Below are 14,064 nucleotides of genomic sequence, written 5' to 3' on the forward strand. Positions count from 1 at the left end.
GAAATTACATACCAGTGGAAGGGACTGCAGTGGAAGGGACTGCACTTGGATAGACAGTAACTTACACTTTTATGATGATAGATGTCCCTGAGAAATAAGCGTTTTTTGTTAAGAATAATAATTAAAAAAAATACATGTTTTTTTTTCCAGACACTTCCTGTTCAAACCAGGTGGAACATCACCAATGTATTGCACAACATCACCAGGATATCCTTTGACATCCAGCACGGTGTACTCGCCCCCCCCACGCCCTCTGCCTCGAAACACCTTCTCTCGACCCGCCTTCAGCCTGAAGAAACCCTACAAGCACTGCAACTGGAAATGTGCTGCTCTCAGTGCCATCCTCATCTCAGTAACACTGCTCTTCTTGTTGGCCTACTTCATCGGTGAGTCACCTCTGGTGCTTTCTACACACCGGGGCGAGCGCCTCTACCTAACCGCCCCCCCCCAGCACCTCCCTTCACTTAACTGCGGACACAGGATGAGTCCATGCTCTATTGTGTTAACTCTATCGTCCCTTTTAATAGTGTTGAATCTGCAGCCTCCACCTTATATGAGCGTAGTTATATAGGGACTCATAGATTGATTCCTCGCCTGCGCACACCTCGTCCGAAATAACATTATCATTCATAGATTGGGTTGACTGAGTCTGCAGAGATGGGCAATCCAGTTTCTTGCTCATGTGAATAGGTCAGATAGGGAATGAATTAAAAAGACATCAGCAATCACACATGAAAGAATATTCATCCCATTTGATTTCTTCGATTCCCGGACCAGTATATCCAGGTCCCAGCTGGGTAAGGACTATCATCTGTGATATGCGAGTTATGCTATTAAATCTGTTCTGCTCTTTTTAACTGCTGTCATTCCGTAAGGTAATGGCATTCATATCTGATGATACAGTCTTATCTCTGTGATGTATATACAAGACAACATTTCACTTGCAAACCGTCAAGAGCCAGTTGATAAGACACAAAATGAAAAACTAGAGGAGTTGAAAGTACTTAGTCAGTATAAGAGTGGATCCTGCAAGTGACTGCTGTGATGTTGTATTTTTTCCATATTTCTCAGAGTTCACATGTTCAGCTGTGTCCCTAACTCTGAGTTCTGACTCGGATTTTATGTTGATTTTCTTTCTGGTCTGTTTAACCTTCCCAGCTATCACTTATGCTAGCTACCCAGTTCATCTTCTGTTTATTCCAAGCAAGCTGCTGCCCTGCCAGTAATACTAGTAACACTTAATGAGTCGCACAGATCATTTTTTTATTTCTTCACAAAAGTTAAATCACTATGGTTAAATAAGTCAGTGAAAGCATAGCAAAATACACATAGAGAAATTATTTTCACTGTCGATTAATTTGTCGATAATTTTCTTGATTAATCGATTTGTTTTTTGTTCTATGAAAATGGTGAAAAATATCGATCAGTGTTTCCCAAAGCCCAAGATGACGTCCTCAAATGTCTTGTTTTTCCACAACTCAAAGATATTCACTTTACTGTCACAGAGGAGAGAAGAAACCGGAAAATATTCACAATTAACAAGCTTTTTCATAAAAAATTACTCAAACCAGTGAATCGATCGTCAAAATAGTTGCCGATTCATTTAATAGTTGACAACTAATAGTTTCATCTTTGCAGTTTTAGTTAATATTAATAAAAAAAACTTAAAGGGATGCTATGCACCTATGAACTATAGGTGCGCAGAAACCCACGATAACAGCAGCATACGCAGTAACAGTGTGGTCGTGTACAGAAGGAATGGGAAACAACAAGGATTGTAGGTAGGTCAAAGGGCCAGTGAAAATGTGAGGTTGGTGGGTTTTAGGGCATTTGAGGTCATAGCAACAGGTTTTTGGGTAAGGGTGAGGTAAGTGAACCACGTGTTGACTGAATTAGTGCTGTGAGCTTGGCTCAGGTTGGGGGACAGGATATGATGAACAAGACCAGATAACTCAAAGAATATTTTAAAGGAATGAGTGACATGGTTCAGGATAGAAGGTTCCTGTAGTGCTGTGAGGGGACAGAAGACAGTTAAAGAATCTCAAAATGTAATGTCAAACAGGAACGTTTGAGGTCTGGATTTGAATATTGTTGAATATATTTATTGCCTAGATTGGCAGAAAGTTCCAAGGATTTGGTGATCTACATGGAAAAAGCTAGCAGGACCTTTTTTATTCAAGTAATGAAAGTTCTGCCTGGTCCGTTGTTACAAATTCAAATAAGGATTTGATACATACTTTTGTTTAATATATATGTCCCCATATAATGTACATCTGAATTGGCTTTGAATACCTTTTTAACATATAAATGGTTAGGCTGTTAAGCTTTTTCTTTTTTCTTTTTTTTTCAAATTAAAGGATGTTAAGATCGTTGTCGTTCATATGCATGAAGTCAATGAAAGAACAGCCAGATCCTTCTGCATGGCCTTCATCAGTGAGATAAATGAATTCTTCATTAAGGATATTTGTTATAGATATCCATTATGCCGTAACAATCAAAAAATCAATCGTTTCTGCCTCTCCTCGAGGCCAAACGAACTAAAATCAGATTATTCATATTTTTTTTTGTCACCAGAGAAATTGTTTAATTTGGAATTCAGAACAGTGCTGGATTAAAAGAAAAATAATCAGCTGGTTGCTGTTCATGGTGATTATCTACATATCCAGCAATTTTTAATCAATGATGGTTGGTGTGAGAAAGTTCTGCTTTGGTTTGTTTGTGGCTTCAGCAGGCTGTAGAAGTCTAGATACAGTACGTGTCAACAGTTTACTGCTTTGACTTGGCCAAAAGCCAGAGAGCCCCATCAGCCTGATAGTGCTTAATCAGCCTGTGTAATTATACCCCGCCAAACTCAGACCATCTCCAGATGCACCGCAAGCAAACATGTTGGAGACCAAACCTCACCCGAAGATCGGAATTTCCAATCAAGAACAAGAGCCATATTTAATTAAAGGCTGATGAGAAAATACATTTAATTTCAAGTGCAATTAATTATTGAGGCCTGTAATTGGGAACTGTGGGTGAGATGTCTAATGAACCCAATTATGCCTCATGACAGATGTTTTGACTTGCAGCATGGTTTTATTTTGTCACCGCTTTGTAAATCGGCACATTTTGAAGTGCAAAAAAGGTTGGGGGTTTAAGATGGCTCCGTTTTCTCTGTGGTCGCTAGCTCATTAGCACATTTGTTATATGATGCTCATTTAATCATCCATATCCTTTTGTCTTCAGGTCACTCCATTCCATTCACGGTATGAACCATCCAACCCAGAAAGAGCTTCCCTGCAACACATATATTTTACCTGTTTGTCAGTCAGTACTTATATTACTGCTTTGTTTGATTTGGCTTGGATACAATTTTAGCATCTTGCATTAAAAAAACATGGGACTCTTTGTAGTTTGGCTTATTTGAAGCTAATGTGCTTGCACTTGATTCTTGCTGTCAGGAGTTTTTACTTTCATGGTTGAAAGCACTTAATTGGAAGTCGCTTTGGGTCAAAGCGTCAGCTTAATGACATGTAATGTAAAATGTAATGCTTTTATTATCCCAATGTGATATTTTCATTATCTAGATTTCTCAATACTGATGTTACTCTAAATGGGAAAAAAAAGTGCTCAGTCGGCAAGAAAGTATTTACGTGTTGACAGGCAAGCTTTATTCACAAATCCCAAACCCAGGTCTGACTTTGTCCTGTTGTGGTAGTTGGAACGGTTGGCTGTAATTGTGATATGGTCAGGGCACAGAAAATATGGCTCTGGATTGGCTCTCCATATATATATATATATATATATATATATATATATATATATATATATAGCATGGCTGCTATGTCACAGAGCTAGAAACCAGTTAATTTACTGCAACAATTTACAAACATACATGGAAATATATAATTTCTCTAATAAAGTTCTTCCCAACATTGATATCAATAAGATTAGTTTACACCAGATTTTTAATTGCCCAATTCTGATGGAAGGTAATACATTAGGCTAAAGCCAGACATCGCCGAAACTCACATTTGGTATCCCATTTAGTCTGTCATGTGTTTACCTTTGTTTTTTATAATGCTTTGTTTTGAATAAATTCACCATGTCAGTGATTGAATTCTGTGGTGCTAGACTGACGTGTGGCTGTAGAAGTTATTTTCCTCAACGTTATGATCATATCATAATGAGAGAGTGGTGATTTACAGCACAGACTGCCAATGTAAGAGAGGTGTAAATGCAGTTAGGTGACAAATGAGCAACTGATGGCTGCCATGTTTAGCACCTATTTAAAAAAGATGAATTAACCATACGGTTAAAACATGTTTCAGTCCAAGGTGTGAATGAGACTGCAATCTATGCTGGCTTTTTTTTTTGAATACCTCAAGATAGAAGAATATGCCTTTTTTAGATGCTCACAGTATTTGATGATTTTGAACAGTAGGATGAGAAGAAATGACTCTACTCATCATAGCTTCCCTTGAAGAGTGCACTAGTTGGAAAGTGCTCTTCAGATCAGACGATAGAAGCACAGCAATGCTGGCAGATGACCCACAGCAATAAGCGCAGACTTCCTCAGATTGGCTTAGAAGTCTTCTACTACAGTAACTCTGTTCCCTAATTGGCACATGGCATGACCCAACTTCCTGCCAAGAGATAACCGAAAGGAGGACACAACATGAGCTCAGGACAAAATGGGCGATGCTACGAAGTGCAGTACGCTTGACAGGTCAGTGGCATCGCTGGAACACAGACACAGCTTGTCTCTGCCAGTGGCCATCTCATTAGAAGTAGCTTGTTATTCCGACAACCTGTCTTCACTTTGCAGCCAATTGCAGCAGCCTTCTGAGTGTCATTTCACAATGTTTGCAAAGTCGGAAAAGCAAGCAAAATGAAAACAGGAGGTTCTTCACTGGCTCATGTCCAATGCTCTGCATATCATAGATACCAAGAAGGCATTGAAGTTAATCTTTGGATTTGGGATGGGAGGGGGGAGGCCTCTTCAACTATTTTCCATCAGAGGCCTCAGGGATGGATGGGATGAAGGATGGGGCTCAAAAAGACATGATTACTAGGACACTTGGAATGACACCGTGCTTGGTGACTTGGTGCGTTGGTTCTGCCAGCGACATGCTCTGACTCTTTTTCCATTTCGCCAGTCAATGTAAAGCTACAAATCAAAAGGAATGTCTTTCTGCAGCTTACGGAATGACAAACAAAGCCATCTGTCTCTTCACTGGTTGTCCTCCACTGACACGTTCAGGCACTTTCACAGGCACTGGACAGACACAGAACAGATGCTGGTATTGCAGTTGAACTTTCTTCATCTTAGGGACAGTTTGTGTTGTGTTTTGCCTGAAAAACACACTGTTCACTACCTATCTGTTTTCACAAATCCATCCAAATATCTCACTAAACACATGGTACTCTTTATGCATCATTAAAATATTAGGTATATTCTTTGAACGTTTGTTCAGAGTTTTATAAAAAAGAACAAGAAAAAAAGGGTCCTAATCTTGGGCCAACTGCTTATAGGGATCTAAATAATAAATTCATCAGACACTATGGCTTGGTTCGATCTGCACTCGTCAAGTTCATATGGTGGATTCAGTCAATTTGAAGTTAATAGCTGAGCCTGGACATGTAAACCTCTTATTCTTGGGGGATCTCTTAGGATTTTGAAGTGGAGAGATTTGATGAAGCCACGTAGGGTCTTCAGTTTGGTATATATGGTCTTAATAAAGCACTTTTTTTAGACTTTGATGAACACTGTAGTGTTGAAACATCGGGCTGTTTGCACTAAGTTTCCATTAATAAGTTGCACAACAGTTGTGTGTAACATATTCTGTAAATAAAAACAACAATAAGAGCCAGGGATGCAGTGATTTATCGGCCGAACATCAGTATCGGCCGATATTCGCCTTGTTGGCTGCCATCGGCCTGACGGGAAATAAGATGGCATTCACCGATGGCAGTGGCCGAAGTTTATCTGCTGTGTCGCATTAATTTTGCGCTGGCTAAATGTTGTGTTGGTCAGACTCGGACAACAGTCAGAGCATATGCTGCTACCGCAGCTGCTGATTCGGAGAAGAAGCCACTGGCTGGACACGACTGTGGCATGTACCACATGTGGTTTGTTTTTGCATTTGTTCAGCTCTCCGTCTCCCATCTTGGATGGGAAGAGAAATAGACTGACCTGCAAAAATGCTGAGATGCTTATCTTTGTACAGACAAACATACATCTGACTAAGAAGTAGGCTGCGAGGTGCCGGCGATTTTTTTTTCTTTTCATCATTAATATTCGGTAGAGGGGGCCCACTGTATGGGAAGGCCTTTCCTAAGAGGCCAATTTTCGTTTTTTATTAAGAGGCCCATGTTCAGCCCCATGGTCCAGCTTTCTGTGGGTTTGTGCTGAATGGAAACACAAGACAGTTGTAGTCTGTGTGGAAAAAACTCTGTATGAGTTAGTTTAAGTTCCCTGTGTCTTTCCAGGCTTTTAAGGAATTAAAAAATATTTCATTAGCAGACATGAGACAGTAGGAAGTGGAATAGGTCCTGAGTGGGTGTATGTTGCTGATGGCCAAACTAGATTTTAAGGACCCCGGTCATCGTGTTCTCACCACACTCTCTAACTTTGTGGGATGACTGCTAAACAACATTGTGTTGAACAAGATCACTACATGAGTCCATTTGACATTTTTCACCAAAGGAATTCAACACAAAAAGGCAAAACTATGCTTGTGAACCAAAGAAAATACACTTTAGGTGCAATCAAATTCTGAATTCATGGATAAAAATATAGGTTGTTCTAATTGATCCTTGTGTTGGAGTGGTACGATAATAGAGAGGAGACTAGTTTTTTTCTATGTATCCAAGTAATGATGGGTATTTTCTGTGTTGTCTGAACAGTCACTGACAGGCTTATTGGTGACATAAAGTAGTGTATGCTGTTATAAAATGAAAAAAAAGGAAAACACATTTGAAGAAAACAACATTGAGAGGACTGGCAAGGTCTTACTCCCAGATCATTTCACTCTTTATAATTGGATTGCGTGGTTATTTACTCGAGGAGCTTAAGAGAACCAACAAACCAATAAAATAGCTACATTGAGTTTCTGGGCCTTTTCTGCTGAATGTTGACTTCCAAGGTGGCTTTTGCCTTGCTAAGCTGGTCTTGTCCATTTTCTTATTGGTGATCTGTCATGGTCAGCCCCTCCTCCTCTGCCCTGCACTCTGCTGCCATTGTTCCAAAGGACAAGTCTTTTGTCGACCTTGTAAAATATCAGCATGCCTCATCCGCAGTGTTCACATTGGTGTCTCCCTGCTGATGTGCTTTTTTTTTCTTTTGTCCCCTAGTTTTGCAAGGGAATGGAAAGGTAATGGGGTTTGGAAAAATGACTCAAGGCACTGGGGATGGTCCCTGCCTTGTGTTGGTGTGGTGAGACAGATGTTGTCCTATGAGGTCAGGATAGCATTCATCTTCTGATCTCACTGCTCAGCACTTTGGGAAAAAAATGCCTTTAACCATTAAACCGTGTATTGTTCTTTGGAATTTACTTCCTGTGCCTTTATCTCACAGCTGACACCTTTGGATAACCTTTGGGGTTACTATGTATGTCATTTAGAGAGTAAATTACTTTGCTTTGATGAATTGCAAAAAGGAAATCAATTCTGAAGTTGTCTTATGTTTAATATTTCAGCCATGCACCTATTTGGATTGAACTGGCACCTGCAACCCATGCAGAGACAGATGTACCAGCTGTCTGAGGACAATACAAGTGGCCTACCTTTTCCTACTGACCTGAGCTTGCCACCACTAGGCAACACAGGCTTGGAAATACCTGACCGCAAGGGAAAAGATGAGAGTAAGTGCAATTTTTTACAAGGATAATGTATTTTTATTCACTACACATATCTGTTTTTTTCTCCAACTAATACTTAAGCAAACCTACCTAAATGCATCTGATATTTTCAGGATGATTTGCATGACTCTTAATTCATTGTCATGAACTGTTGCACCCGCGTCAGAAAAGAACAACGTTGCACAAGGAAAACAATTTTTTTCAAATCTTAAAGTTTACAGAGGACATTTTATGAGCTCAAGCAAGTTTGTTATTATTTTGTCATCCAGTTTCACATTCTGTTCACTCGTCTCCAAGGTATGCAAAGAGATCTGCATTGTAATCCTATGAAAGTTGTTGTAAGTGGGAACGTGTTATTTGTTCCTGGAGGGAGAAAATGGGGCAGCTGAAGGGACTGAGTATCCAGGGGCTGGAGGGGGATTAGCCACTCTGTCCTCTTCAGAACGGATGTGATCCTTTCATCTCCTAGTCTGGGCTGCCTTTCCTGGCAGCCAAAGAAAGCATGTGCTCACCCCCATGGTACCAACTGCTCAACTCGAGGAAAGTTTGCTCTGTTCCATTCCTCGAACAAATGGGCCCAGATTTAACCATGTGATTTGCCACTGGCAGACTACAATAGGTAGAAGATGGGGTCATTACCATATAGATGAATCCAGGAGTTGTCTTTTTCATTTACCAGACAGCAGAAAGTGTGTTTAGCTAACAACACGCATGACTACAGCTGAGCTTAGACCCTGCATGGCCGCCATTTGCTGATAGGAAATCAATAGCCATGGTTTTCTAAATAAGTCTCATTCTTCAGTGCTGTCACCAGAAAACAATGATGAGCTATCTAATGTTTTATCAAGGCGATGCAGATGTGCACCGTGTTGAAATTCAGACTAGCTTCTCTCCTTCGGAGTCTTGTCTTTCCATCAAAGCATTATGTTGTAGTTCAGCTTGCAGAATAACAGCCATTTATTTAACCATGAGGCCCATTATCACTGTTCTCGGCTTATGATTTATTTAAACAGCCTGATGAGTACTCTCCATTAATGTGCTGCATAAATACAAACACACCCCAACATGTGGAAAATGAGCATGTGTGTGTTGTCGCATTATGTAAAGCCCGGATCTGGGAGAAGGGGAGTGTGTCCTGTCTACTCTGATGAAAACCCATTGCCACTGATGGAGTTTTGAGAACACTGCCATCTGCCGTACCACGTGTAACCTAAAGCCGTGTCTGCCACCAAGTCCTGGGGGTAGTTTGTATGGACGTCTGCTTTAGCAGACATCGGTGCCGAAATTAGCTCATCTACATGGGCAAACAGATGTTGCCATTTCCACCGAGTCCAATATAAGGTGTATTATGGAGCATATGGACAGTTGTTGGCAGTGGGTGTGCTAGTACCTGAGCGGGTACTAGCATTAGAGATCCCGCTTTACTATAATTACAATTTTCACTTTATTGCTTTTACTTCAATTATAACTGAAACAGTTGCATTTTCTGAAGTATTTTCCGTACCATTTTCACTCCATATGTTCAACCAATTTAAATCCTACTTTTTAGAACCTTTCACTTTGATGAAGATTTATGAAATGGTGTACAGATTATTTAAAAAAAAACATCCCAAGTTTAATGATTGGATGAGGCTTTAAAATAATCAATGCTACCAGGTATTTAAACATATTTCATCATTTCATTTTAAACAGACTTTTAAATGATTATTTGCCATTTGAGAAAAATCAACACAACTCACTTCAGGATGTAACTAGAATTGTGTTTGAGGATCAGACTGATGTTCAATTGGATTATTCTTAGTTCTGTACTCCACCCCACTGGAATTGGGACTGGAATTGCTGGCAGTGGCCAGAGGGGTCATTCATAATATTTTTTCCTTCCTGTCGCTGTCAGGGATGTGATTGAATATCTGCGATATGGTCAGACTATCATGCTTCGGCAGACTCCCTCTGCCCTCCACGTGCTGGATTAATGGTGTGATCTCTTTGACCGATTTGCTTTGTGTGCAATGCAGGCAAATTGGACAGCTTGTTCCCAGATGACAGCTATATAGATATGGGCGAGATTGACGTGGGGCGCAAGGTCGCGCAGCAGATTCCTCCCGGTATCTTCTGGAGGTCCCAGGTCTTCATTGATCATCCCATGTACCTGAAGTTTAACGTGTCCCTGAGCAAAGATGCCTTAGTGGGAGTCTACGGAAGGAGAGGCCTACCTCCGTCACACACACAGGTGGGAAACCTTTGAATGTCTCTGACGCTCATTCATTTGTTACTACAGTTAATCTACCGCATTCTGTATGACAGTGAACATTTTGAAAATCGAAATGTTTTGTCGACTTAAAGTTGTTATACTTGTGTGTTTTCTGTGACAAATCATGATGTCTTCTTTGCGTAAGACAACAGTACTTTACAGTAGTAATAGCACAGTGAATTGTAAATGGGAGGCTGTGTGAAACAAATTACAATCATGTCTGCATTGTATACGGATTCGAGTTCTTTTTCCATTCTTCCTTCTGCCACAGAATATACATTGGGATATTGTTTAAAAACATCTATCTAAGCATGCAGGAACGTTTCGTTAATACAGACCAATTCATAAATCTCTCTATTGTATTATGAATCACTTTCTTTCTTGCAGAAAAGGATTTATGGCAAATTTCTTCTGGGTTCAATATCATCAATGAATCACACAAAGATAGGGGGCTCAGGGGCCAAGAAAGGGAGATTTTTCTTTACACTAATTTCCCATCTATGTGCAGCACAGAACCAGATACATCATATTATTTATCATGTCTGACTGCTTGGTTTACAGAGTTTAGATTTCTGCTCTAAATGTAACTGGAGTTCAGCAAATTGCTCATAGCATGATTTGTGTTTGCATTTAGGTCCAGCGTAATTTAGTTTTCAGTCAAAAGATCAGGTTTGTCTCTTTTCTCTATTTTTACTTCAAAGGAAATAGTTTAGAGGGAAGTTTTGGTGCTGTGTCTGATAAACACATAGTGGCAGATGAGTCGAGAGTCCCTTCCTTATGTAGATAAAAAAAAATGAAACGCTGTCTCATTGGTATTCATTGAGTCACTACTGATATGAAGCAAATCGTTGCAGATGGTATTTGGTAAACACTAACTTACATTCCCCCTACCCAGTTTCCCTTTTTTCCCTTTAATAGTTTTATACAAGGCTTTCATATAAGATATGTGGATTAGGAAATTATCACAGCCCATCCAGCCACGATGTGCCAAGACTTACTCAAGCCCCTCTGGAATGATGAGTTATTCATGCAGACCAAATGATGCTCCGCTATAAAGAGAGCTGAAAGCACTCAAGTCTCATATGTCACTCTAATGGCGTGTCTGCGGTCCACCTATCAGTCTTTCTCACTTTCTGTGTGTCTGTCTGCAGTTTGACTTTGTGGAGCTTTTGGATGGGCGGCGGCTCCTGGCCCAGGACGTCCATGGTCTGGAGGGGCCTGTGGCTCAGCAGCGGAGCATGGTACTCGTCACCACACACGACACAGGCTTTATCCAGTACATGGACTCGGGCATCTGGCACCTGGCCATCTACAACGACGGAAAAGAAACTGAAACTGTCTCCTTCCTCACCACCGCCATAGGTGAGCGCCCTGGGCATGACCTGCTGCTGAAACCTGTAATAGCAATCCACATAATCCCTATAATACCAACCGGCAGACCTCCACAGCAAACAGCCCAGACTTGGGGCATGAGTCAGAGGCACTTTTTTGGCAGATTTCAATAGCCAAGGAAAGTGCAGGTTAATCAAGGTGAAGCTGAATATTACAAAAATCAGGACATCAGTGCTATCCTGCAATGCCCCTGAGTAGGGCATTTAGAGATCATAATATCCTCATTAGCCTGAGTGTCTTCCGAGCGAATCAGGGGTCCAGCTTCTGGGAACCATTTGCATACAATTCAAAGTATGATTGTACCCTCCTGCTAGTGCCATTTTTGATCATGATTTGCTCCAATTTCCATCTACTTTCCATATATCAAAGTAGGCGAGATATTTCTCTCCTCTGATTAGCTGTGTGTGCCACGCGGCTGTGTTTCAGACATACAGTATACGTCCTCCGCCTTGTGGAGGTGATTCCGTTTTGTACGCTCCTCTTTGTTCTGCCTAAAGCGCCTTTGATTGGCACTGCTGTATAAAGCAAGGTGTGAGAGGGCCCGAGGTGTCGACTTTCACAGGGATGGCAGCTGGGAGCTGTTCTCACATGCTCTTTAATTAAAAGCTCCTGGGCCAGAGTCCATCTGTGACAGGGGCTGTGCCAGGCAGCAGATCGATAAGAAGCTGTCCTCAACACTAATGTAACACCAAGTGGAGACAGGCAAGAGATGCTCCCCCGCCCCTCCCTTGCTGTGCCAACAACAGCTGTAATTCAATATTTAATATATGATATGACACAAGGAGGGGGAGTCAGGGCTGCATGTTTACTTTTTCTTTTTTCTTCATGACTGGGTGTGCATGAAGGCCTCCTGTGGTTTGCATCAGAGAAAACACAACTAGTTAAGGTGTTCTGTGCAACAGATGGGAATGGGGAGGGGCGGAGTTAGTCAGATCTAAAATTCTGCCTCTGTTCATTTGTATCAGAGCTGATCTGCCCACAGAAGCTCAGAGGCAGGCAGAGGGGCCCTTTCTAAAATGGGTCACCGGTTAAGTGCCCTTCAGCAGAAATTGAATCTCACCAACTGCCTGGATTGTATTGAGCCGTGGAGGGATAGCGTTGACCTTCAAGTGGAGCAGCCCAGGCGTAGAAATATACGCGAGCAATATCTAGAACAGGCGCACTGAGAGACACAAGCAGCATTGTTTATAAGACACTAAAGCTACATCCACACTAATACGTTTTCATTTTTAAAGGCTCTGACACACCAGCCCAATGGCCGATCTTTGGCCTCGGCCCCCCCGAGTTGGTAAAAAAAAGTGCCTCGGAACACACCAAAGCAACGCCGACTTGAGCGTATGTTCTGCGCGTGCACAAGACCTAATACGTCTCCATAACAGCAGGAGACACTAATGTATTGTCGCCCAAAAAATTAAAACCGGCAGCTGATTGGAACGAACGCATCATGTGCGTCTGGCTGCTCCCGGATTTTTCAACCGGGCATAATGGCGGCTTTGTTCGGAATACAGTCTCATATTTTACGAAGATAGTTCACCGAAACGTGTTTCTGAAAACATTTTAAGTGAGAAATAGGCCGTGCAGTTGCAGAATCTGTCTTCATTTCAGATTGACAAAGGTCAGTTTAAAAGATTTTCGTCAGATTTTGAGAGGCGTTAGTCAGGCTCATCCTTGTCATTTCCGGGTTAGCGCTCCACCAATCGGATTGGCCATTGAGTCCGACTGCCCGCCTTCCGATTCAAGATGTCAAATCGGCCCAAATGAAGGCCGATGGCACGGAACACACCGAACAGACTCAAGTCACTGACCTCGCCAGACTGTCCGACGGCCGATAATCGGGTTGGCGTGTCAGCGCCTTTAGTCTGCGCGTCCACACTACTCTGGCGTTTCTAAGCCCCTAAAACAGAGACCTTTGAAAGCCCTGGGGTTTGCGTTTTGCTCTGTACAGACAGAAATCGAGACCTTTGGAAACGATGAAGCAGACACCTATGATTGGGTCTTATCGGTCACGACGTGTCCTTCCCTGATTCGTCACGGCCCTATCACGTGACCCTTTTCCGCAAGAAAACAAACTACATCAGCCTTGGCTACCGGTGGTTCATCCATTCAACATGGGTAACAAATTATAGCTGTTTTTTCTTTACCTTGTTGTCGGTTGTTGCAAGCTGTTATTTGAGCGATTTGCGAAAATTCCCGTGTCCATTAGCGTTATCAGCCCTACTGGCACATGCATGCTCAGTGTATGAGACCTGTCTGTGATATGTGTTTTCAGCCATGTTATTATGGATGGAGATTATTTCTGAAACGATGCTAAAATGCTCAAGAGGGCCGTTTTTAAAAAAAATGAAACCGTAGTTTAGTATTTTAGTGTTTCTGACAGTGTCAGTAAGACAAACTGTCTTATTTTATCGTCAGTGAGGCACCGCGTGTTCCTTACATGTATTAAATGAAAGGTTTGCTTGTTGCACATAGCCATGCCATACTAAATCTGGGGGGAGGGAGTGTCCCTGTCTTTCATCTGGGCTGCTTCTCATTACTTGGCTGTGGCTCCATGGCAATGTGATATGTGTCCCAGTG

The 14,064-nt window shown here is 41.7% G+C and overlaps 1 protein-coding gene across 1 annotated transcript in view; it reads left to right on the forward strand.

Moving 5' to 3' along the window:
- The window catches only part of tenm4 (teneurin transmembrane protein 4), a 226,404-nt gene that overhangs the window by 126,713 nt on the left and 85,627 nt on the right, over positions 1–14,064 (forward strand). The window contains 4 exon segments of the mRNA XM_039778870.1: positions 151–386; positions 7,686–7,850; positions 9,863–10,077; positions 11,250–11,460. Of these exon segments, the coding sequence (XP_039634804.1) occupies positions 151–386; positions 7,686–7,850; positions 9,863–10,077; positions 11,250–11,460 (827 nt within the window).

This window comes from Perca fluviatilis, chromosome 2, assembly GCF_010015445.1.
Source record: "Perca fluviatilis chromosome 2, GENO_Pfluv_1.0, whole genome shotgun sequence".
In the NCBI taxonomy this organism is placed as follows: Eukaryota; Metazoa; Chordata; class Actinopteri; order Perciformes; family Percidae; genus Perca; species Perca fluviatilis.